Here is a 25,353-nt window from a genome sequence, read left to right as displayed (position 1 = left end):
AAGTTGTCCAGGCCCTGAGGTAGCAAAACAGCCCCAAATCATGATGCTCAATATTTTGCCCAAAATTTTATGGAGTGTCCAAGTGCCTTTTTGCGAACATTAAGCGAACAACAATGTTTTTTTTAGACAGCATTAGCTTCCTCCGTTGAGTCCTCCCATGAACACCATTCTTGGCCATAGTTTTACATATGGTTGATGTGTGCACAGAGATATTGGACTGTGCCATTGATTTCTGTAGTGTCTTTAGCAGACACTCTAGGGTTCTTTTGTACCTCTCTGAGTATTCTGCGCTGAACTCTTAGCGTCATCTTTGGTGGACGGCCTCTGCTTGGGAGAGAAGCAACAGTGCCAAACTCTCTCCATTTGTAGACAACTTCTCTGACTGTCGATTGATGAACATCCAGACCTTTAGAGATGGTTTTGTATCCTTTTCCAGCTTTATATAAATCAATAATACTTGATCGCAGGTCTTCAGACAGCTCTTTAGACCAAGCTTTGATGCACATCAGACCATGCTTCTCATCAAGACATTTCTTACCAGGTATGTGTTTTATAGTGGGCAGGGCAGCTTTAAACCACTCATCAGTGATTGGGCACTCACCTGACAAATGTTTGGTGAAAATTGGTTTCAATTGGTCTTTATGTCTCCATAGGCAGAGAGTTCACTTACTTACTGTCATTGTCTGCATGCTATCCTCATTAAAATATGAAAAGTAGGGCTGTCAAACGATAAAATGTTTTAATCGAGTTAATAACCGCTTAAAAATTTATCAATCGTAATTAATCACAATTCAAACCATCTATAAAATATGCCATATTTTTCTGTAAATTATTGTTGGAATGGAAAGATAAGACACAAGACGGATATATACATTCAACATACGGTACATAAGTACTTTATTTGTTTATTATAACAATAAATCAACAAGATGGCATTAACATTATTAACATTCATGGCGATCCATGGATAGAAAGACTTGCAGTTCATAAAAGATAAATGTTTAATGATAAATTTTATATTAAAACCCCTCTTTATGTTTTCGTTTTATTAAAATTTTTGTAAAATTTTCAATCAAAAAATAAACTAGTAGCTCGCCATTGTTGATGTCAATAATTATACCATGCTCACTCATGGTACTAACCCATAAAATCAGTTGCACCCAAACGCCAGCAGAGGGCGCCACACACCAAAAAAACAAGTAACCAGCAGACATTACACTGTACTGTCATTTTAGTCCGTTTGAGCGGGGCATTTGCGTTAATTGCGTCAAACATTTTAACGTGATTAATTTAATAAATTAATTACCGCCCGTTAACGCGATAATTTTGACAGCCCTAATGAAAAGCTATAAATGTTTGGTGGTTTCTGTTAAATCAGACACTGTTTTTTCATCTGTGTGATTTTGACAAAGATCAAATCACATTTGGTGGTGATTTTATGCAGAAATGTGAGAAATTCCAAAAGGTTCTGATGCTTTTTTTATACCACTGTAAAAGTATCAAGGGTACTTTTAGGAAGTATTTCAGTTGATTAGAGTATTTTTCATTCTTACGAAGTATTTAAGTACACCTAAGAGTATTAAGATTACTTTTAGGAAGTATTTCCTTTACTTAAGATTATGTAGGCCATTTTATGGAGCATTTGAGTACATCAAGGAGTAATTAGATACTTTTTGGAAGTATTTCATCGACTTAAGTGTACGTAGACCATTTTATCGAGCATTTGAGTACATCAAGGAGTAATTAGAATACTTTTAGAAAGTTTTTCAGTAGATTTTGGAGTATTTTTATTTCTTAGTAAGTATTTAAGTACAAATAAGAGTATTAATATAACTTTTGGGAAGTATTTTTGTAGATTTAAGAGTATGTAGACCATTTTATGGAGCATTTGAGTACATCAAGGAGTATTTAGATTACTTTTAGGAAGTATTTCAGTTGATTAGAGTATTTTTCATTCTTACTAAGTGTTTAAGTACAAGTAAGAGTATTAATATTACTTTTAGGAAGTATTTCCGTTTACTTAAGAATTTTGTAGGCCATTTTATGGAGCATTTGAGTACACCAAGGAGTAATTAGATCACTTTTAGGAAGTATTTCATCGACTTAAATGTAAGTAGGCCATTTTATGGAGCATTTGAGCACATCAAGGAGTAATTAGAATACTTTTAGGAAGTTTTTCAGTAGATTCTGGAGTAATTTTCTTTCTTAGTAAGTATTTAAGTACAAGTAAGAGTATTAATATACCTTTTGGGAAGTATTTCAGTAGGTTTAAGAGTATGTAGACCATTTTATAAAGCATTTGAGTACATGAAGGAGTATTTAAATTACTTTTAAGAAGTATTTCTGTAGATTTAAGAGTATGTAGGCCATTTTATGGAGCATTTGAGTACATGAAGGAGTATTCAAATTACTTTTAAGAAGTATTTCAGTAGATTTAAGAATATGTAGGCCATTTTATGGAGCATTTGAATACATCAAGGAGTAATTAGATTTTTGATTTAGTACTTTTTAGTACTTGATAAAGCTAAAGTATATTTAAAAGACTTTTACTCAAACGGATCGGACGTTTCTCGTCGTCAATAGCGCCAAAGCGTCGCCGCCGACTGTCCTACCGCGATATAAAACAGAAGGGCGCTCGCGTTAGCCGCGTCAGCTCGGCAGAGTGATTGGAAAAACGGTCGCCGCTCGTCGCCGGCCAAGGAAAAAAGATGATTTTCCAAGAAAAATCAAGGTCGGCTGGCTTTTTGGCGTGTGATGACAACACCACCTGGAGCTCAGCTTGTCCTCCTAAACCCCAAAAACTCCAAAACAACACTCCCTTCCAAGTGTTTGTTTTGTTAGCATTCAAGAATGTAGCATGCGGTTTGGCGCCTTTTTCTAATGAAGCGCAATTAAGAGGAGAAGCTAATGAAAAATTAACGACTCCCTTCTAATAGGAGCCATATGGCTCCTCTCGTAAAATTCTCCTTTTGTCGACCGGGAGAGAATCGACTCCTCCATCAATCAGTCCGAGTGTTTACGGCGTGCAGAGGCATCAAATGGACCGCATGATGAGACTCAAAATATGAGCGTTAGCAAGTTAGCGATGCTGGACCGATGAGATTAGAAACGGTCGTTTCAGAGGTCGTGTGAGGGAGGGGCGGGGCCTATGGGAGTTTATTTTTGCCAATGATGATGCATGCTGCAGATGTCATCACGTTATTATGTGAGTGTGAAACTATGGAGGGCAAAGGGAAATTAAATAATGTTGGAATAATAGATAAATAAAAGAAAACATAAGAATGGAAATTAGTATATAAATATTATTTGAAATTAATACATTAAAACTGATGTGAATAAATGAATTCAAAACTGCAATGGAAAAAATAATACAAAAAAATGACAAAATGAATATATGTCAATTTAAAAAAAGAAATTAAATTGTTTCATATTAAAATATATAAACAAGAATTCAAATCTTTATCAATAAACATTGAAGTACCTCCTAATACAAGTTTAAATAATGCTGAAATTAAAAATTAAACATTTTGAACAAAACCAAGACATTAAAAATACGTCAGCTTTTTTTTTTTTTTTATTAGACTGATTAGACTGAAAATCAAAATAAACAAATGTTGACGTAAATAATCTAAAATTTAAATAAATACAAAGGTCAATACAAAAATTTAAAAAATAAATAATGAAAAAATAAATTTAAAAAAATTCTGACAGAATAAATACTGTAAAAAAATATTGAAATAAATATCAATAATAAATGAAATAAATCAGCAAATGGAAATTAAAAAATGTTGAAATAAATAAATAAATGAATAAATAAATAAATATACATCACTGAAATCAATAGATGTCTAATTTCAAAATATTTAAAATATATATATATATGAACATATAAAAAATATTTGTAGATTAAAAAATAAAAACTGATGTTAATAAATGAATAAAAAATGAAATGGGTAAACAAGAATAAATGTAAATTACTGACTAAATAAATGTTTCCAAAAAAGTCCTTATACATTTTAAATTTTACTGAAAAAAAAAAAAAAAAAGAAAAAGAAATAAACAAATAACAACAATAAATCAAATATATTTGGGCAAAGGGAAATTTAAAAATGTTGAAATATATACATTACTTGATAAATTAAAAAATATATTTTGTATATATAAAAATTGAAATCAATGGATATCTATTTTTAAAATATTAAAAATGAATATATAAATTTATTATTAAAAATTTAAATTAAAAAATAAAAACATGTGAATACATGATGAAAAACTGAAATGGACAAAAACAATAAATATAAAATAATGACTGAATAAATGTTTCACAAAAAAAGTCCATATGTATTTTAAATTTTACTGAAAAAAATATTCAAATAAATAAATAACAGTAATTCATCAAATAAATCAGGTCAAAGGGAAATTTAAAAAATGTTGAAATAAATACATTCATTAATAGATCAGAGCAAATGGAAATTCAAAAATGTTGAGACAAATAAATAAATAAATAAATAAATATACATCACTGAAATCAATAGATGTCTAATTTCAAAATATTTAAAGTACATATATAAAACATATAAAAAATATTTGTAGATTAAAAAATAAAAACTGATGTGAATAAATGAATAAAAACTGAAATGGGTAAGCAAGAATAAATGTAAATTACTGACTAAATGAATGTTTCCAAAAAAGTCCTTATACATTTTAAATTTTACAGAAAAAAAATGAAATAAACAAATAACAACAATAAATCAAATATAGTTGGGCAAAGGGAAATTAAAAAATGTTGAAATATATAATTACTTAATAAATTGAAAAATATATTTTGAATATATAAAATTAATAATATAATAAATAAAAAAAATATAAAATATTAAAAATAAATATATAAATTTATACAAAAAATAAATAAATTAAAAATAAAAACTGATGTGAATACATGATGAAAAACTGAAATGGACAAAAACAATAAATATAAAATAACGACTGAATAAACATTTCACAAAAAAAGTCCATATGTATTTTGAATTTTACAGAAAAGAAAAATTCAAACAAATAACAGTAAAACATCAAATAAATCAGGTCAATGGAAAATTAAAAAATGTTGAAATAAATACATTAAAAAATATACATATATAATATAAATTGAAATTAATATATATGTCTTTTTATAATATTAAAAATATATAAACATGTAAGAAGATATATTTTTAAATTATAAAACAAGAACTGATGTGAATCATTGAAGAAAACCTGAAAAAAAAGGAATACATATAAAACAAGGAGTAACTAAATGAGTCCTTACACATTTAAATTGTCCCTAATTGAAATAAATAATAATAATATTTGTAAAAAAAAAAAAAAAAAAAAAAAATTTAAACATAAAAAAAAGAATAGAAATATATGTACTTCATAAATACATATTATATTGAAATAGATCTTGGAGTAAAATACTGACAAGTAAATACTGAAAAGAAGTATTGAAATATATTTATTTTTCCACACTACAAGGCGCACCTAAAACCTTTCAATTTTCTCAAAAGACGACAATGCACCTTATAATCCAATGCGCTTTACATATGGATCAATATTAGTTAATCAGGGTGGCTTCATCTAGGTGATGCATAACCCAACCACCGCTGCTACTGCGCCTTATAATGCGGTTCAGCCTATATATGAAAACAGTTTTAAAATAGGCCATAGAGGAAAATACAGCATTCGATATTTGAAATAAACAAATACAATTGCAGAGAAATGAATGAATGGTGAAGTAGCCAAAGGTGAAACTCATTTAAAAGTGATTAGAAATCACTTATCAGTTGGACATGATGTTGCCAAGGCGCCGTCACTCGGGGGGTGACGTACCCGTTTTTTCCCCCCAGAAAGCCTGACTTATGTTTTCGGGAATGAGAAAAGGTGGTGGGGGCAGGGGGGTAAGTCTCCCTCTCGCTCCTTGAGAGCCTTACGGGGTCCCCGTGCCGCCTCTCGACGCCTGATCAAATCCAGATGCGGCTGGAGAATCGGCAGAACGCCGCGAGATGAGATGAGCGAGCTCCCGATGGATAGAGGTCGCCTCCCTCCGCTCGTCTCTATCTGCTATTGTAGATCGTCGCATGACAATTTGCGGGACCGTTTTCGTCTAAATCACTCAATTAAACACGTCGAAGCGACCCAGTGTAAAGTTGAAAAAAACAACAACTTCATTTTCTTTTCTTTTTCTTCTAGTACTTTTTCTATTTCTACTACTAGTAGTAGTACTCCCTTTTTCTTCTAGCTCTACATCTTGTAGTTTTTCTTTTACATCTTTTTCTACTTTTCAATTACTTGTTTCTTTTTTCCTTTTTTCTTTTTCGTCTACTATTCCTTCGACTTTTTTCAATTTCTACTTCCTCTTTTCTATTACTACTCTACTAATTATTCATCTTCTACTTCCTTTTCTACATCATTCTTACTATATGGGGCTTTTACTATAGCAAAGGCCCAGATAGTAAAACTACCGAAGTTTTCGAACGACCCCGAAAAATCACCCCCCCCCCCGCTGTAAACGGCAATTTTGCGCCGATTTTTTGAAAAAAAAAAAAAAAAAACCAAAACGAATCGAGTCCTACAAATTTTGCTGCCATTGACGGCCATGGATGTCCGAATTTCCCATTCATTTTCAATGGCAAAAAAACAATGTCCCTAAATAAAGAGGAAATGACCAGATATCAATAGGACGTGTCCCCCAAATGTCCCCAATTCCATTGACGCATATGGAAGTTGATGCCATTGACGGTCATGGACGTCAAATTTCCCATTCATTTTCAATGGCAAAAAAAACCAATATCCCCAAATCAACAGGAAATGACTAGATATCAACAGGACGTGTCCCCCAAATGTCCCCGATTCCTTTGACGCTTATGGAAGTCGATGCCATTGACGGCCATGGATGTCCAAATTTCCTATTCATTTCCAATGACATTTACTTTGGTTAATGCCATTGATGGCCATGTATGTCGATTCTATTGATGTCGATGTACTTTGATTCCATTGACCCATATGTAAGTCAATGCCATTGACGGCCATGGGTGTCCAAATTTCCCATTCATTTTCAACGGCAAAAAAACTAATGTCCCAAAATCAAAAGGAAATGACCAGATGTCACTAAGACATGTCCCCCAAATGTCCCCGATTCCTTTCACGCATATGGAAGTCGATGCCATTGACGGCCATGGACGTCCAAATTTCCCATTCATATCCATTGGTATTTACATCGCATTGATGTCATTGACGGCCATGTTTGTTGATTCTATTGATGCCGATGTACTTTGATTTCATTGACGCATATGTAAGTCAATGCCATTGACGTCCATTGACGTCCAAATTTCCCATTCTTTTTCAACCGCAAAAAAACTAATGTCCCCAAATCAACAGGAAATGACTAGATATCAACAGGACGTGTCCCCCAAATGTCCCCGATTCCTCTGATGCATATTGAAGTCGATGCCATTGACGGCCATGGACGTCCAAATTTCCCATTCATTTCCAATGGAATTTACATTGCATTGATGCCATTGATGGCCATGTATGTTGATTCTATTGATGCCAATATATTTGGATTCCTTTGAGTCATATGTACTGTGAGTCGATGCCATTGACGTCCATGGACGTCCAAATTTCCCATTCAGTTTTAATGGCAAAAAACCTGTGTCCACAAATATTGTCCCCGAAATGTCCCTAAATCAACCTGGGCGGGGCTAAGATCTGCATCTCTCCACGGCAAAGCCCCATAGTAATTTCTCCAGAAATTGCAGTTTTGAGTTACTTTATTTTCTTTTTCTTCTACTTTTCCTGCTGGTTCTTTCACCCCAAATTCTCCTTGTACTTCTTTTTCTACCTCTACCTTTTTTTCTACAAATACTTCTTTTTCTACAACATAATTTCTCACTTCATTTTCTTTTTCCACTTTTACTACGACTACTAGAACTTAATTTTGCTTTTTCTTCATCTTTTTTCTACTTCAGCTTTTTTTCTTTCTCTACTTCTACTTTTTCCGTTTTTCTTCTGCTTTTTTCAATTTTTCTACTTCTTTTTCAACTTTTTCTCTACTGTTCTTCTACTACGTCTAATTTTATTTTTTTGCCTTTTCATCTTTTACTTTCCTCTTGGTGAGGAGAGCCGGTATGATATTCTGACGGTATGATAACCTTAAACCAAACTATCACAGTTTCATGGTATTGCAATTACAGCTCTGAAATTTGTTACTTTGAGATATCTAGGTTAATAAAAAACTTTTTTCCATTGAGCGGGATTTTTATTTTTACAAACATATTAGCAAATTGGAACATAAGTATAATGTTTAAACAAAACAACAACAACAAAAAAAAAAAATATATATATATATATATATACACAGTATATATTAGGGCTGTCAAATGATTAAAATTTTTAATCGAGTTAATTACAGCATAGAAATGAATTAATCATAATTAATCCTAATAATCGCAATTCAAACCATCTATAAAGTATGCCATATTTTTCTGTAAATTGTTGTTGGAATGGAAAGATAAGACACAAGATGGATATATACATTCAACATACAGTACATAAGTACTGTATTTGTTTATTATAACAACAAATCAACAAGATGGCATTAACATTATTAACATTCTGTTAAAGCGATCCGTTGGATAGAAAGACTTGTAGTTCTGAAAAGATAAATGTTAGCACAAGTTATAGAAATTTTATATTAAAACCCCTCTTAAAGTTTTCGTTTTAATAAAATTAGTAAAATTTTCAATCAAAAAAATAAACTAATAGCCCGCCATTGTTGATGTCAATAATTACACAATGCTCATGGGTGCTTAAGCCCATAAAATCAGTCACACCAAAGCACCAGCAGAGGGCGACAAAACTCCAAAATACACAAGTAACAAGTGACATTGCAATGTGCTGTCATTTTAATCTGGTTGAGTGGGGCATGTGCGTTAATTGCGCCAAATATTTTAACGTGACTAATTAAAAAAATTAATTACCGCCCGTTAACGTGAAAAATTTGACAGCCCTAATATAAATAAATAAATAAATCTAAAATAAATGCAGTCCTGTAAGTGAGCCTAAACCCACAGTCACAGCTCAACGTTATTCCCTACAGAACAAAAATAATTGAACTATTTTTCATAAAGTGCGTATGACTCGTATCATGTTTACATTATGCACACACTCTCTTTCTCAACACAGTTGCCAGAAAGAAAAAAACACCATGTTTTACCACCGCTAGACACACTAAACACACTGGAGTTAACTCTCGTAGCTGGTGGGAAACGTTCATCACAGTGTTTACTAACCTTTAATTTTGTATAAATGCGAACTCATGTTGGAGGTATTGCCTCCTCGGCAAACATGTTTTACATGTCGGTTGGCCCTCCTCCTGTAGGCCGTGGCCATCTGTAACTTTTCAGATTCAGACTGCAGCTTAAGCAAGGGATTTCTCCATGCATTTTTGGGCTATAAAAACATTGCTAATGACGTAGGGACGGTATGACGGAAAATTTTTGCGGTTTTGAAACCTTGACGTTTTCATCCCATGGTATACCTTGGAAGCAGTAATCGGCACATGTTATTCAAAGACTGATCAGAATGAAATGTGATAGATGTATCAAGGGGTATTTATGATAAAATATACTGTATCTAAAAATATATTATAAGTAATATTATTTTTTATTAGTTGACATCCATACATGTTATATTAACCCATTTGTGACCATTTTTTAAAAGAGTTGTATGGCATATCATTTTGAAATCATTTATTCTTGCAGGACCATGCGTCCCATGGACGTCCTCCTCTTCCTGTGCTTCCCACTGGGCCTGGTGCGCTCGCTCAACCCGCGGGACCCCAACGTTTGCAGCCTGTGGGAGAGGTGAGGCCCGTTCGGCTAAAACTAACACAAGACGCTACCGTCCCGTCAAATCATAAAAAATGACTTTCTCATATGACGTGTCTGGTCGGGTCAGCGCTTCACCCAGTCTTAAATCATCTGCTCGGGCATTTTACTTCCTTTTTTGGAGAATTCCAAGCCAAGACATGTTCTGTATTTGTGAGAGAACATATTCAAAATATTTGTTTTTGTCACTCCCAATTGAATCGTCCACACTTTCATGTTGAATGGACTCATAGGCTGCCATTGACTGCGCTAGACGTCCAATCCGTTATAGTTTTTTAACATAAGCAATAATTTAATTTCGTAATACTGTATTAAGAATTTTCAGATTACACTCAAATTAATTTATTTGTAAACACATTTATTTACATTGTATTAGTAGTAAAATTTTAGCTGTGCTAGATTAGCCAATATTTTTTTAATTGAGCCAATGTTTAGTTTTTTCAGTGTACTTTTAGGAAGTACTTTAGTAAATTTGAGTAAATAAGCCATTTTATTGCGTCTATTTAGATAAGTTTAAGTCTTTTTCATTCTTCGCTAGTATTAAAGTACAAGTAAGAGTTTTCAGGGTACTTTTAGGAAGTATTTCAGTCGATTTAAGAGTCTATAGGCTGTTTAATGAGGTATTTGTGTAAATTAAGGAGTATTTAGAAGACTTTAGGAAGTGTTTCAGTTTCCTTAAAAGTAAGTAGACCATTTTATGGGGCAGTTGAGTATATCAAGAAGTATTTAGATCGCTTTTAGGAAGTATTTCAGTTCATTTGTGAGTATTTTTCATTCTTAGTAAGTTTTTAAGTACAAGTAAGAGTATTAAGGTTAGTTTTCGGAAGTATTTCATTCAATTTAAGAGTACGTAGGCCATTTTATAAAGCATTTGAGTAAATCAAGGAGTATTTAGATTACTTTTAGGAAGTATTTCAGTAGATATTTACATGATTATTTTTCATTTTTAGTAACTAATTAAGTACAAGCATTAAGGTTAGTTTTAGGAAGTATGTCATTAGTTTTAAGAGTATTTAGGCCATTTTATGGCAGATTTGAATACACCAAGGAATATTTAGATTACTTTTTTGAAGTATTTCAGTTGATTTGTGAGCATTTTTCATTCTTAGTAAGTATATTAGTGCGAGTAAGAGCAGTAAGATTACTTTTATAAAGTATTTCAGTAGATTTAAGAGTATGTAGGCCATTTTACAGAGCATTTGAGTACGTCAAGGAATATTTACATTACTTTTAGGAAGTATTTCAGTGGATACATGAGTATTTTTCATTCTTAGTCAGTATTTAAGTACAAGTAAGAGTATTAAGATTACTTTGGGAAGTATTTCAGTAGATTTAAGTGCATGTAGGCCATTTTATGGCACATTTGAGTACATCAAGGAATATTTAGAATTGTTATGGAAGTATTTCAGTTGATTTGTGAGTATTTTTCATTCTTAGTAAGTATTTAAGTACAAGTATGAGTATTAAGATTACTTTCAGGAAGTATTTTAGTAGATTTAAGAGTATGTAGGCCATTCTATGGAGCATTTTAGTACATAAGAGAGTATTTAGATTAGTTTTAGGAAGTATTTCTGGATTTTTGAGTTTTTTTTGTTTGTTTGTTTTTTTAATTCTTAGTCTTTAAGTACAACTAAAAGTATTAAGATTACTTTGGGAAGTATTTCAATAGATTTAAGTGTATGTAGGCCATTTTACGGCACATTTGAGTACATCAAGGAATATTTAGATTGGTTTTTGGAAGTATTTCAGTGGATTTGTGAGTATTTTTCATTCTTAGTAAATATTAAAAATTATTAAAAATTAAGTACGAGTATGAGTAATAAGATTACTTTTAGGAAGTATTTCAGCATGTAGGTCATTCTATAAAGCATTTGAGTATATTAGAGATCATTTAGATTACTTTTAGAAAGTATTTCAGTTGATTTGTGAGCATTTTTCATTCTTAGTAAGTATATTAGTACGGGTAAGATTCAGTTCAATTCAGTTTTATTTGTATAGCCCTAGATCACAACAATGATGTCTCAAAGGGCTTTGCAGAGGCAATATGATACACAATCAGAAACAGCAAATGAAGCAACAAAGATGAATAAATAAATTCAAGTCCTGGGTATCCCCCATCCTTAGACCCTCCATGTCGGCAAGGAAAAACTCCAAAAACTCCAGTCTTCGGGAGAAAAATGAGAAACCTGGGGAGTACCACAGTCAGGAGAGATCCACTCCCAGGACGGATAGACAGGAACCCCAGGACCGCTAATGGGAATTAGCAGGCGAAGTTACAGTCCGTAAAGATGCAGTGGAGTAAAGGAACAAGAAGGGGTCCATCTAGCCAGATGAGACAGGGGTAGCCACGAGGACGTCCATCCAGCTTGGGGTCCGGACAGTCAGGAGGCTACAGCTGAAAAATAGCCCCTCCCCAGAGGGGAGGGGGGAAAGGGGACACTGGGTGACTAGTGATGAAGAGACTAAACCACTAGATATTAACATTGTAAAATAGAAATAAAGTAAGATAAGTGGTAGGTAAAGTGAGAAAAAGAAAGAACTCAGTGGCTGTACTTCCCCCAGCTTTATAGCTTCTAGTGCAGCTTAGACTAAACTTTGAGTCTACTCCGACTTAAGAGTAGTAAGATTACTTTTATAAAGTATTTCAGTAGATTTAAGAGTATGTAGGCCATTTTACGGAGCATTTTAGTACATAAGAGAGTATTTGGATTAATTTTAGGAAGTATTTTTAGATTTGTGTTTTTTTTTTTTTTTTTTCCTAATTCTTAGTCTTTAAGTACAAGTAAAAGTATTAAGATTACTTTGGGAAGTATTTCAACAGATTTAAGTGTATGTAGGCCCTTTTATGGCACATTTGAGTACATCAAGGAATATTTAGATTGGTTTTTGGAAGTATTTCAATGGATTTGTGAATATTTTTCATTCTTAGTAAATATTTAAGTACGAGTATGAGTAATAAGATTACTTCCAGGAAGTATTTCAGTAGATTTAGGAGTATGTAGGCCATTCTATGGAGCATTTTGGTACATAAGGGAGTATTTAGATTAGTTTAAGGAAGTATTTCTAGATTTCTGAGGGTTTTTTATTTTTTATTACAATTTTTTTTTTTTTTTAGTATTTAAGTACAAGTAAAAGTATTAAGATTACATTAAGGAAGGACTTGAGTTGATTTATGAGTATTTTTCATTCTTAATAAGTATCTACTGTAAGTGCAAGTAAGAGTATTAAGTTTACTTTAAGGAAGTATTTCAGTAGATTTAAGAGTATGGACGCCATCTTATGAAGCATTTGAGTACATCAAAAGTATTTAGATTAGTTTTAAGAAGTACCACAGTAGATTTCATAGATTTTAGGTGGTTTGTATGAGTATTTGATCAACTCAAGGCGTAATTAGATTACTTTTACTCGAATAGGTTGGACATCGGAATTTAATCTCGTAATATTACAACTTTTTTTTCTCATAGTCCTATTTTTTTTTCTTTCTCTTTGTAAACATATTACTTAGTTTTTTTTTCTTTGTTACGTAAGCAAATTGAGCAAATTTTTCCTGGTAGGACTTTGTTCTTGTAATGTAATTTATTCTCGCAATATTCCGACTTTACTCTCATAGACCTATTTTTTTCTTTCTTTTTTTGTGGCCATAATACTCTGTCCATTTAATTTTGTGTGTGTGTGTGTGTGTGTGTGTGTGTGGGGGGGGGGGGGGGGGGGTTAAGCAAATTCAACCAATTCACTGCTATTAACGGGGAGACATCCGGTTTAGAAAGGGTTAAAACTGCTAAAACTGTGCAAGTGTACACTTCTGAAATAAGTTTTAATGCATGGGTGAGTGTTAGTCTTTTTTTTTTTTTTTGACCTATTATTTCTTAATTTTTTAAATTTTATTTATTCATTTTTACAATCATACCCCACTCCCAGTCAAAATGAACTGGACATCTATCGCTGTCAATGGCGCCATAAAGTGATTTCTGACCCATTGTGTTTTGCTGTTTAGCTTCACTACCTCCGTCAAGGAATCGTACTCGCACCCTTACGACCGCGTGACCGACGAGCCATGCTCGGACCCTCGGACTAACTACAGATGCCCCAGACACAGGTAAAAATACAAAGCATAGAGCGCTCATATCTCAAATGTCTGCTTTCAAGTCAAAGGGAAGGTAAAAACATTTGGGCCACTTTTAAAGCAGATTATAGCGACACGGCAACGCATACTGTCTGAAATCCGATTGGATGAAAAATCTAACGTCACATTAGGTACTCCGAAAAGAAGTGAATGGGAATACTACAATTTCTTGAAACAAATATTAAGAGCCTAGATTGTAAATGAAAGTCAGTGCTTGTGAATGACATCATTTCCTGTTTATGTTCGGCCGTACTTTCTGTAGGATCACCTACAAGACGGCCTACAGGCAGGCCGTCAAGACGGACTACCGCAAACGCTATCAGTGCTGCCCGGGATACTACGAGAGCCGTGACAAATGTGTTCGTAAGTCTAAATAATATTATCTATTTATTATTTATAACAGTGGCGGAACAAATGTGAACAGGGTCCGGGTGCGATGAGTGAAAACGGGCCCCCTGAGTGGGCCATCCGATGGGGGAGGGGGTTGGAGTTGCTAGTTGCCAATTATTCTTGGCCCCCTGCATAAACGGCCGATCATGTAGTGTGTGTGTGGATGGGTGGGGGGCAGGTGCCAATGGAAAAATTTTTGTGGGCCCCTCCAGAGTAGGGGTGGTTACAGAGATATTTTAACACTATATTACAGGTCCGCACATTATCTTAGCTTTCAGTTTGACCCTCCCCCCGCCCAGCCACTCCCCCTTTGCACCTTTACAGGTTAGGATTTACCTTTATGGGTACCCCCAACCCCAAGTCCCTCTTAAACACTGCCTATGCTTTATATCTATGTATCTGTCTGTCTGTAAATTTCTTAAACATTTATATATATACAGTGTATATACCGTAATTTCTGGACTATAAGGCGCACCTGACTATAAGCCCCCACCCACCAAATTTTACATGAAAACGGCATTTGTTCATAGATAAGCCGCACAGGACTATAAGCTGCAGTTGTCCTCATTGTATTATGGGATATTTACACCAAAAGATATTAACTGGTATAACTTCGTTTGACAATGGCAACATAAGACTGTCATCAGACCAAATGAACCACCATTAAGCTTTGAACCAATTGGGTGCAAAGCCTTATTGTTTCTAAATGCTTCATTTGGCCATCACTGCTCCCTTGGGGGAGACAGTCAACATCTGCTGCCTCCTGCTTTCAACACTGTTGTCATCCAACATTCCTCCTAGCATGCATTGCGGTGTTAGAGATGTAAATAACAATCATGTTCTGTTTTTATTATTATTATTATTTCTTCAGTTACTGTTACAGTTGTTTCATTAATTGCTAGTTATGGTATTTGGTAACATTTTCTTGGATAGTGGTACCATAATACTGTCATATGACAGTCATAATTATTACATGACAATGTCATAAGCATTAATGAATGCTTATAATAGAGGTCGGTTAGTGTCATCCAGCAAATTATCTCACTTTTGAATGGCCGTAAAAGATCTGAGTTGGACATAAATGGAGTTAGTGAAATAATATGCCACATGACACATATTGACATCTGTCATAAGCATTCAGTAATGCCCATGATAGTGTCATGTCATAATTATGATGTTCTTATGACAGTCTTATGATGCCGCTGTCAAATAAAGTGTTACCTGTTAACCCAAATAAGTCAACAAATAAGCCGCACTGGACTATAAGCCGCAGGATTCAAAATGATATATATATATTTTTTTTAATTGTATTTTTTTTTTTTTTTAAATCTTTTTTACTTTTTGGTACAATTTTTTTGGGGGGTGGATTTTGTATTCCAACAGAAGAGAAAATGTATATTCTTGATAAAATCAAAAGCATAAAAAAAAAATTATAAACAAAAAAAAAAGAAATACTCCCCACCACACACACACGTCGATTCGATTATTAACCAATTTTATTTATTTATCATTTTAAACATTTTATTATTTCTTTTTTTTTTTTTCCAAATGCGTCTTTTTGTTTGTCCTAATTATTAATTAGTAAACTGTACCTACAGTTTACTAATCTGCACCAACAAATTACTAAACTGGGTACAGATTTGTAAATTGAAGCTACAGATCACTAAACTGTGGGCACAAATTAGTAATGTGTGCCCACAGTTTACTGATCTGCATCCACAGTATACTAACCTGTGGGCACAGATTAGTAATGGGTCCCCACAGATTACTAATTTGCACCCTCAGATTACTAAAGTGTGGCTACAGATTAATAAACTGTGGGCACAGATTAGTAATAGGTACCCACTTTTACTAATATGCGCCCACAGATGACCAAATTGTTGCTACAGATTAAAAAACTGTGGACACAGATTAGTAATAGGTACCCACTTTTACCAATCTCTACCCGTACATTACTAAACAGTGGGCACAAATTAGTAATGGGTACACTTAGTTTACCCATTCCTACCCATAGATTAGTACACTGTGGAAACAAATGACTGAATTGAGGGCACAGATTAGTAAACCTTGGTTACAGATTGCTAAACTGTGGGCACATATTAAAACTCTGTACAATTGGTTTACTAATTTCTACCCATCGATTACTAAACTATGGGCACAGTTTAGAAATGGGTACCCATAGTTTACAAATTTCTACCCATAGATTACTAAACTGTGGCCACAGATTACTAAACTGTGGTTACATTCTACTAATCTGTGGGCACAGATTAGAAATGGGTACCCATAGTTTACTTATTTATACCCATAGATTACTAAACTGTGGCCACAGATTATTAAACAGTGGGCACAGTTTACTGAACTGTGCTTACAGACTACTAAACTCTGGGCACAGATTAGAAATGAGTACCCATATTTTATTATTTTCTGCACGAAGATTACTAAACTGTGGTAAAGATTACGAAACTGTGGGTGCAGATGAATAAACTGTGGTTATAGACTACTAAACTGTGGACACTGATTAGAAATGGGTACCCATAGTTTGCTCATTTCCACCCATAGATTACTAAACTGTGGGTACAGATTACTAAACTGTGGGCACAGATGACTTGGGTACCCACAGTTTACTAATCTCTACCCGTAGGTTAGTAAACTGTGGGTACAGATTACCAATGAAAAATACTTGATTCTACCTTGGCACTAGGAGGGCTCTGTCCAATATAATTCAAAGACAACAACTACTACTACTATTATCCAATTATAACACAGCTACAGCTACAGTATATGTTTACTACATAACAACTCTAACTACTATTATAATGCTAACACTGCTCTTAACAATCCTAATGTTTTCTACTTTCCCCATCACAGATTCCATTCTGAAAATACCACAAATAGCCGAGTCCGTTTTAAAGTACGATTCCTATTTTTATCTCCGCGCGTAATGATAGCGCACGTTGCCCCCGTGCTGACTTTTCTAAATAAAGTCAAACCACGCGTGATCAAACACGGGCAGAAAAAGTAGTACCTTGCCTCACAGGAAGCCTTTCATACTCTGTAACACGCCTGCTGTAATTGTAGTATCTCTGGTCAAGACATCTAACGGTGCCTTTCTTTCCAAACAAGGAAACTTCCTTTTCCCCTTCAATAAACATGCCATTATCTTTTTTTGTGTGTGTCCACAGCTCGCTGCACCAAGGAGTGCGTCCACGGCCGCTGCGTGGCTCCGGACCGTTGTCAGTGCGAGGGGGGCTGGCGAGGAGACGACTGCTCTAGCGGTATGGAAAAGTAAAAAAGACAAATATGACTGACAGCACACGCAAACATTCGACATTAGACACAACGAGGAATGATGTCCCCGCGGTGGCTCGGGGCCATTCAGAGGACTCGGCGTCATTCCAATGGAAAGTCTGTAGACAAGTAGTTTTTCTCTTACATGCGCTTCATGAATATTATGCATATAGAAAATTATTTATACAGTTTGACCCCCAAAATGCAGGCCCAAAATTTGGAGACTGCTGCTAAAACTAGTTTATTTTTAATATGATGTACTGGGAAAAAAATACAATACGGTAGTTATAGCTACAGTCTCTTTCCGGAAAGAAAAAAAAAAATAATCAAGAACTAGAATAGAATAGAAAAGCCCTTTATTTTCATTAGTTCAAATCTCAAAGTAACTTGCAAGTATGAATCTAAATAATATATAAATATAAAATGTGTATGAGTCCTATGTTCAGGCAGTGCAAATAATCAAAGTCAAGTAGCAGTAGTTTGACAGAGAAGGCATTGAATGTTGCACATTAATATTGCACGTAAGTAAGTAGGGTTGTTCCGATCATGTTTTTTTGCTCCCGATCAGATCCCGATCGTTTTAGTTTGAGTATCTGCCGATCCCGATTTTTCCCGATCCAAATGCTTTTTTTTTCGCTCCCGATTTAATTCCAATCATTCCTGATAATTTTTCCCGATCATATATATTTGGCAATGCATTAAGAAAAAAATGAATAAAACTCGGATGAATATATACATTCAACATACAGTACATAAGTACTGTATTTGTTTATTATGACAATAAATCCTCAAGATGGCATTTACATTATTAACATTCTTTCTGTGAGAGGGATCCACGGATAGAAAGACTTGTAATTCTTAAAGGATAAATGTGACTTTGTATATTGTGACTAAATATTGCCATCTAGTGTCTTTGTTGAGCTTTCAGTAAATAATACTGTAGCCATTCAACTGTTCTGCCCAAATGCATGATGGGAAGTGCAACCATGACTGTGCGTGGTGGTACCAATTGATATATCTTCTCTGCGTTGGGAAATAACATAGGGTGTTAAGAAAAAGATCAATTACTACCTTTCTTCCCCACATTGTTTCCCGTGATATTTCTAATCATAGGGAGAGGGATTATAAGGCTTTAGCCAATTAAAAAAAGGCTCCAAAGGCTGCCAAAATTCACTCTACTCATTTTACGCTGCCTTTTAGCTCTATATATAGGTAAAATGGTGCCATTACAGATTGAACGCGACAATGCGTGAGTGGGTCGTGCAGCGCATGCATTAATTGCGTTAAACGTGATAATTAAAAAAAAAATTAATTACTGCCGTTAACGGGATAAATTTGATAACCCTACCTTAAGCCTAAACTAAAGACTCTGGATGAGTGTAACATATTATGTCTGTAACGTTAAATACAATTAGAAAATGATTTAATTAAAAAAATATATATAGTAAAAAAAGGCATGTCCGATTTTTTTTTGCCGATTCCGATACTTTGAAAATGACATGATCGGACCCAATCGATCGGGATGCCGATCGATCGGGACATCTCTATAAGTAAGAATTGCACTTTTTGCATGTAAATGAATATTGGACAGTGGATGATGTTGTATAACATATGGCAGTTCAGGGTTGAGATGGCTTTAGCAAAGAAACTGTTGACATCTATCCTGGTGTTTTTGGGTCTGTATTAATGATGGCCTCTCTGGTATATTGATGTTCCAAAATGGGACTAAACAGGGATCCCTGAGGGACACCAAAGGAGAATAATATGTGCATTGTGCAAGGAACTGAAAGGGAGTTGCTGCGACAAATAAAGTCTATTCTATTCTATATTAATGTTAGAAATATTATTTATGGACCAAACAGGGAGCCCTGAGGGACGCCAATGGAGAATAATATGTGCATTGTGCAATCCACTGAAAGGGAGTTGCTGCGACAAATATTCTATTCTATTCTATGCTATTCTATTCTATTCTATTCTATTATATTCTATTCTATATATTAATGTTAGAAATTAAAAATAATAATTATAAATCAATTAAAATGCAAATTAATGATGAATGATATCCCCTGACCAAAAAAAAAACAACAAAAAAACAATAACACATTTATAAATTAATATTTATAATAAAAAAACAATAGTACAATAAAATATAATGCAATAAAAAAGGAAATACAAACAAAATATAATAAAATAATACAACAAAAACTTTTTAAATACCTAATCCCTAATTACCAATTAATTAAAAAATATATAAATTAATGATTAATAATATCCCCTGATCTCAACCTAATATTTATAGATGAAATATAAATACTAATAATAATAATAATAATTGAAATGTATATTTATTATTAAGTCAAATGTAAAAAAAAAGAAGATAGAATATTAAAATAATATCTTACAAATAAAATATATCTTAATTTATAATATTAATTCATTCGTAATCATTTAAAAAGTAACAATACATAATAAAATATAATAATAGAACATAATATGTTTGCAATACATAATAATATACATTTATTTTAAATTAATAATGAATGATATCTCCTGATCGAAAACAAAAAAACAACAACAACATATTTAGAAATTAACGTATTGTAATATTTATAATAATATATATATTTTAAAAATAGTACAATAAAATATCATGCAATAAAAACAATTAAATACAAAGAAAATAGAATAAAATAATACAACAAAACGTTTAAAAATAAAACCCAAACCCCCAAAAATTGATTAAAATACATAATAGTTATGAATAAATAAAAGCAATAATAAACTAATGATTTATAATACCCCTTAATCTAAACCTAATAATTATAGATGAAATGTAAATATTAATAATAATAATAATTAGAGTGTATATTTATTATAAATCAAATGTAAAAATAGAAAATATTAAAATAATATAATACAAATAAAATATATATTAATAGATCATATTATATTATAATAATTCTAAAAATTATAACAAAAAATAAAATACAATAATAGAACATAATAATATATTTATTTTAAATAAGATTTAGAATGTAATACAATGATAATTATATAATAGGACAAATGACAATCAAATAACAGCAATATATTTATTATAGCAACATGCAATAGAATAATAATGTAAAATTATATTCATCTATAAATACAAAAAATTTAATTTTACATTTACAAATGCAGGGCTGTATAATAACCTAAAAATTGAAGTGGAGAGCAATGTACTATACATTTTCAATAAATAATTATTTTGAGAGAAAAACAATAAATACATAGTATTTCAAATTCGTGAACTTTATCCAAATTGGCCTTTCAACGTTTGTGACGTACAAACAGTACGTCCGCCTCTGATCCACACATTTTTTCGCTCTGCGCGTCACCAAAACACAGCCCAGTTGTTTTTCTTTAATCAAGAGTGAAAGCAGATCTGCATCTCATTGGCCGGCGCTCGGCAGGCGCCCATCTTTCCACTGCCTGCTTCATTTGGGTCAAAAGTACGCCTCACTATTATTGTTTTTCCCCGCGAATTAGCTTTAACGGGTAGCAGTCGCTGCGCCTGGACGGCCAGGAAACGGAAAAAATGAGCCCACATGCCTTCTTGCACTTTCTCCAGCTCGCCTTACACTCTCTCCGTACCCTTCATTCGCTGCCAGCCTCCCAGTTCAAACGGATTGGACGTCTACTAGTGATAAACTCATTCAAATCCACAGCAAAAGCACAATTGAACCCCACTTGATTGGACGTCTGTCACCGTCAATGGCAGCCAGTGAGTTTGAATCTCATTGGGAACGACGCGAGCGTAGCTTTTTGAAGTCCCGTCCCTCAAAATATGTGGTTTGGATGTTTGTGCTAGAGAGATTACGGGAAAATGTGGATCGGGTTAGCAACGTTGGTGGAAAAATGATGAATCTTGTGTAAGCTATTAATGGTTGGGACTTTTTTTATTTTCATTTCGGGGTTTAAAGATCAATCTGTCAAAGCTTCTGACGTCGTCAAAACCAGAGAAAAATGTCTGCATAAATGGTTTGCATGGATATTATGTTCTTGCATGGGTACTAATATTGATCCATGAGGTACACCGTTAGCTACATGAAGCATGGTTTTGGTAAAAGCAAATGTATTGTACATGTATGTTGTCTTTTTAGCAAAATTTAGCAAAAAAAGTCATATCTAACTATGTAAGTGTGTTTTTAGGAGTGTTATGTTCCAGCATGGGTGCTAACATTGATCCATGAGGTACACCGTTAGCTACACATAGCTCGGTTTTGGAAAATGCGGATATATTGTACATGTAGGTTCGTCTTTCGCAAAAAAAAAATCTGTGTTATCTAATAGCGTAAGTGTGTTTTTAGGCTTATTATATTCTAGCATGGGTGCTAACATTGATCCATGAGGCACACAGTTAGCTACACGTAGCACGGTTTTGGTAAAAGCAAATATATTGTACATATATGTTCCTTTTTTGCAGAAATAAGTCTTATCTAACTGTATGTGTTTTTAGGAGTGTTATCGTCTAGCATGGGCGCTAACCTTGATCCCTGAGGGACAACGTTAGCTACACAAAGCATGGTTTTAGAAAATGCAAATATATTGTAAATGTAGGTTCGTTTTTAACAAAAAAAAAAATATATATATATATCTATCTATCTAGCTGCAGAAGTGTGTTTTTAGGCATATCATGTTCTGGCGTTAGTGTTAACATTGATCCCTGAGGGATGCTGTTAGCTACACATAGCACGGTTTTGGGAAAAGCAAATATATTGTACACGTAGGTTCAATTTTAGCAAAAAAACAAAACAAAACAAAAAAACAGTCATATCTTACTGCATAAGTGGGTTTTTAGGCATATTATGTACTAGCATGGGTGCTAACATAGATCCATGAGGTACACCGTTGGCTACACGTAGCCCTGTTTTGGTAAAAGCAAATATATTGTACATATGCAGTATGTACTTTTTTTTTTTTTTTTTAGCAAAAATAAGTCAACTCTGACTATGTAAGTGTGTTTCTCGGTGTGTTATGTTCTAGCATAGGTGCTAACATTGATCCCTGAGGGGTGTCGTTAGCTACATGTAGTATGGTTTTGGAAAAAGCAAATATATTATGCATGTTGTTTCATTTTTAGTAAAAAAGCAGTTGTATCTAATGGCGTAAGTGTGTTTTTAGGCATTTTATGTTTTAGCATGGGTGCTAACATTATCCCTGAGGGATATATATTGTACATATTGGTTCATTTTTAGTAAAAAAAAAAAAAAGTTGTCCTGAACGGCGTATGTATGTTTTTAGGCATATTATGTATATCCTAGCATGGGTGCTAACACTGATCTCTGAGAGACACTGTTACTTACATGTAGTAAAGTTTTGGTAAAAGCAAATATATTGTGCATATGGGTTCGTTTTTAGCAACAACAATAAAAAAAACAAAAACAAAAAAAGTCAGAAATATCTAACTGCATAAGTGTGTTTTTAGGCATATGATATTTTAGCATTAGTGCTAAAATTGATCCCCGAGGGATTCCGTTAGCTACACGTAGTAAGGTTTTGGTAAAAGGAAATATTTTGTACATATAGGATGACTTTTAACTAAAAATCAGACGTACCTAACGGCGTAAGAATGTTTTTAGGCATATTATATTCTAGCATGGGTGCTAACATTGATCTCTGAGAGACACTGTTAGCTGCACATACCACGATTTTTGTAAAAGTAAATATATTGTATATCCAGGTTTGTTTTTTGTTTTTAGGCATATTTTGTTTTAGCAAAAAAATCAGTCATATCTTACTGCATAAGTTTTTTTTTGGCATATTTTGTTTTACCATGGGTGCTATCATTGATCCCTGAGGGATTCCGTTAGTGACATGTAGTAAGGTTTTGGTAAAAGCAAATATATTGTACATGAAGGTTCATTTTTAGCAATAAAAATCAGTCATATCTAACTGCATAAGTGTGTTTTTAAGCATGTTATGTTCTCTAGCATGCGTGCTAAGTATATGCGGGACAGTTTAGTCTTGTTCTTGTCCCATCAGATTAAAAGTGGCATTCGTTTTGTTCCTTTTTGGTCTCTCAAGGCACATTTTGGCTCGTTATCGTCACCAAAAAAAAAAGTCTGTCAATGAAATATTTTAGTTAACGTCATCGTGTGTGAAAACGATAAGGACGAAAACGTTTTGAGCATTTGTTGAGGAAAACTAGATGAAAACTAATCCATTTTGAAAAGACTAAAATATGACTAAGACGATTAAATATTTTTCGTGCAAAAACCGAGATGAGGCTGCCAAAAAACAACACTTGTTGAGCAGACGAGGCTTTCTGTAGGATTCCGTTTGGGAATCGAGTGGGTTTTACCATACGCTAGGGTGACCATATTTTGATTTCCAAAAAAGAGGACACTCAGCCCAACCTCAAGATACTTGAATTTTACTCAAAGTTCACTCAAAGATGTCTATATCACTTTAATATATTTAAAGTGTGCCCCCTCAGTCTGGATGGGAAAATGCAGTTTGAAAATAAAAAAATAAATAATAATGACTAAAATATTATATATATAAATTATATATATATATATATATAAAATGCAGACCCATGAAAATGTAGTCCAGTCAATACACATACACACAGTAGGCTATGAGCCAACTAAACATTTTTATAAATTACTATCACAACAATTGTCCTTGACAAATTGTTATTCCCATTCAATTGATATTCTCATTTAATGTTCTAGATTGCACACAAACAATAACCGAAGTAAGCTGACAAACTATTCAACCAGCATGTTTCCAAACGTAGCAGTTCAAAACTATGTTTCCCATAATGCCTAGCATGGTAGCTTACTGATAGCTAGCTGGGGCAAAAATCAAACTTTGCTAGAAAAGTTTACAATCATCGGCAGTGCAACGATGCGACACTAAATGGGATTTTACAGTCAAAGCTCCGACAGAAGTCAACAGTTGCCATTATTTACGTATTTATCGTTAAAAACTTAACAACTGGGCAGGCGTTGTGGCCAAATTGTCAACCCAGTAGTTGGCGGTAATGCCTCATGATAGGGGTAAACTTCCAACAAAAACAAGAAGAACGACTCCTTCCCTCCCTTCGAGTAGGAGCCATGTCAACTGCTGCCACCCAGCGGCCGGAGGGATTCTCTTCAAATTGGTCCTGTGAAAAATCATAAAAACCAGACATTTTTATGTACAGTGCCTTGCAAAAGTATTCGGCCCCCTTGAACCTTGCAACCTTTCGCCACATTTCAGGCTTCAAACATAAAGATATAAAATTTTAATTTTTTGTCAAGAATCAACAACAAGTGGGACACAATCGTGAAGTGGAACAAAATTTATTGGATAATTTAAACTTTTTAAACACATAAAAAACTGAAAAGTGGGGCGTGCAATATTATTCGGCCCCCTTGCGTTAATACTTTGTAGCGCCACCTTTTGCTCCAATTACAGCCGCAAGTCGCTTGGGGTATGTTTCTATCAGTTTTGCACATCGAGAGACTGACATTCTTGCCCATTCTTCCTTGCAAAACAGCTCGAGCTCAGTGAGGTTGGATGGAGAGTGTCTTCAGCTTTTTCCACAGATTCTCCATTGGATTCAGGTCTGGACTTTGACTTGGCCATTCTAACACCTGG

General features: G+C 33.7%; 1 protein-coding gene across 2 annotated transcripts in view; it reads left to right on the top strand.

The window, feature by feature from the left end:
- Positions 1 to 509: 509 nt before the first annotated feature.
- pear1 (platelet endothelial aggregation receptor 1) overlaps positions 510 to 25,353 on the top strand; it is a 50,885-nt gene continuing 26,041 nt past the window's right edge. For both annotated transcript variants that reach the window (XM_057833637.1, XM_057833636.1), the window contains exons 1-5: positions 510 to 541; positions 9,798 to 9,899; positions 13,918 to 14,019; positions 14,309 to 14,409; positions 17,619 to 17,711. In XM_057833637.1, the coding sequence (XP_057689620.1) occupies positions 513 to 541; positions 9,798 to 9,899; positions 13,918 to 14,019; positions 14,309 to 14,409; positions 17,619 to 17,711 (427 nt within the window). In that variant the 5' untranslated portion in view covers positions 510 to 512. The remainder of the gene's footprint in view (positions 542 to 9,797; positions 9,900 to 13,917; positions 14,020 to 14,308; positions 14,410 to 17,618; positions 17,712 to 25,353) is intronic.

This window comes from Corythoichthys intestinalis, chromosome 4 (genome assembly GCF_030265065.1).
Source record: "Corythoichthys intestinalis isolate RoL2023-P3 chromosome 4, ASM3026506v1, whole genome shotgun sequence".
NCBI lineage: Eukaryota > Metazoa > Chordata > Actinopteri > Syngnathiformes > Syngnathidae > Corythoichthys > Corythoichthys intestinalis.
The sequence above is the reverse complement of the archived record's forward strand: the minus strand, read 5'-3'. Positions and strand labels throughout refer to the sequence as shown.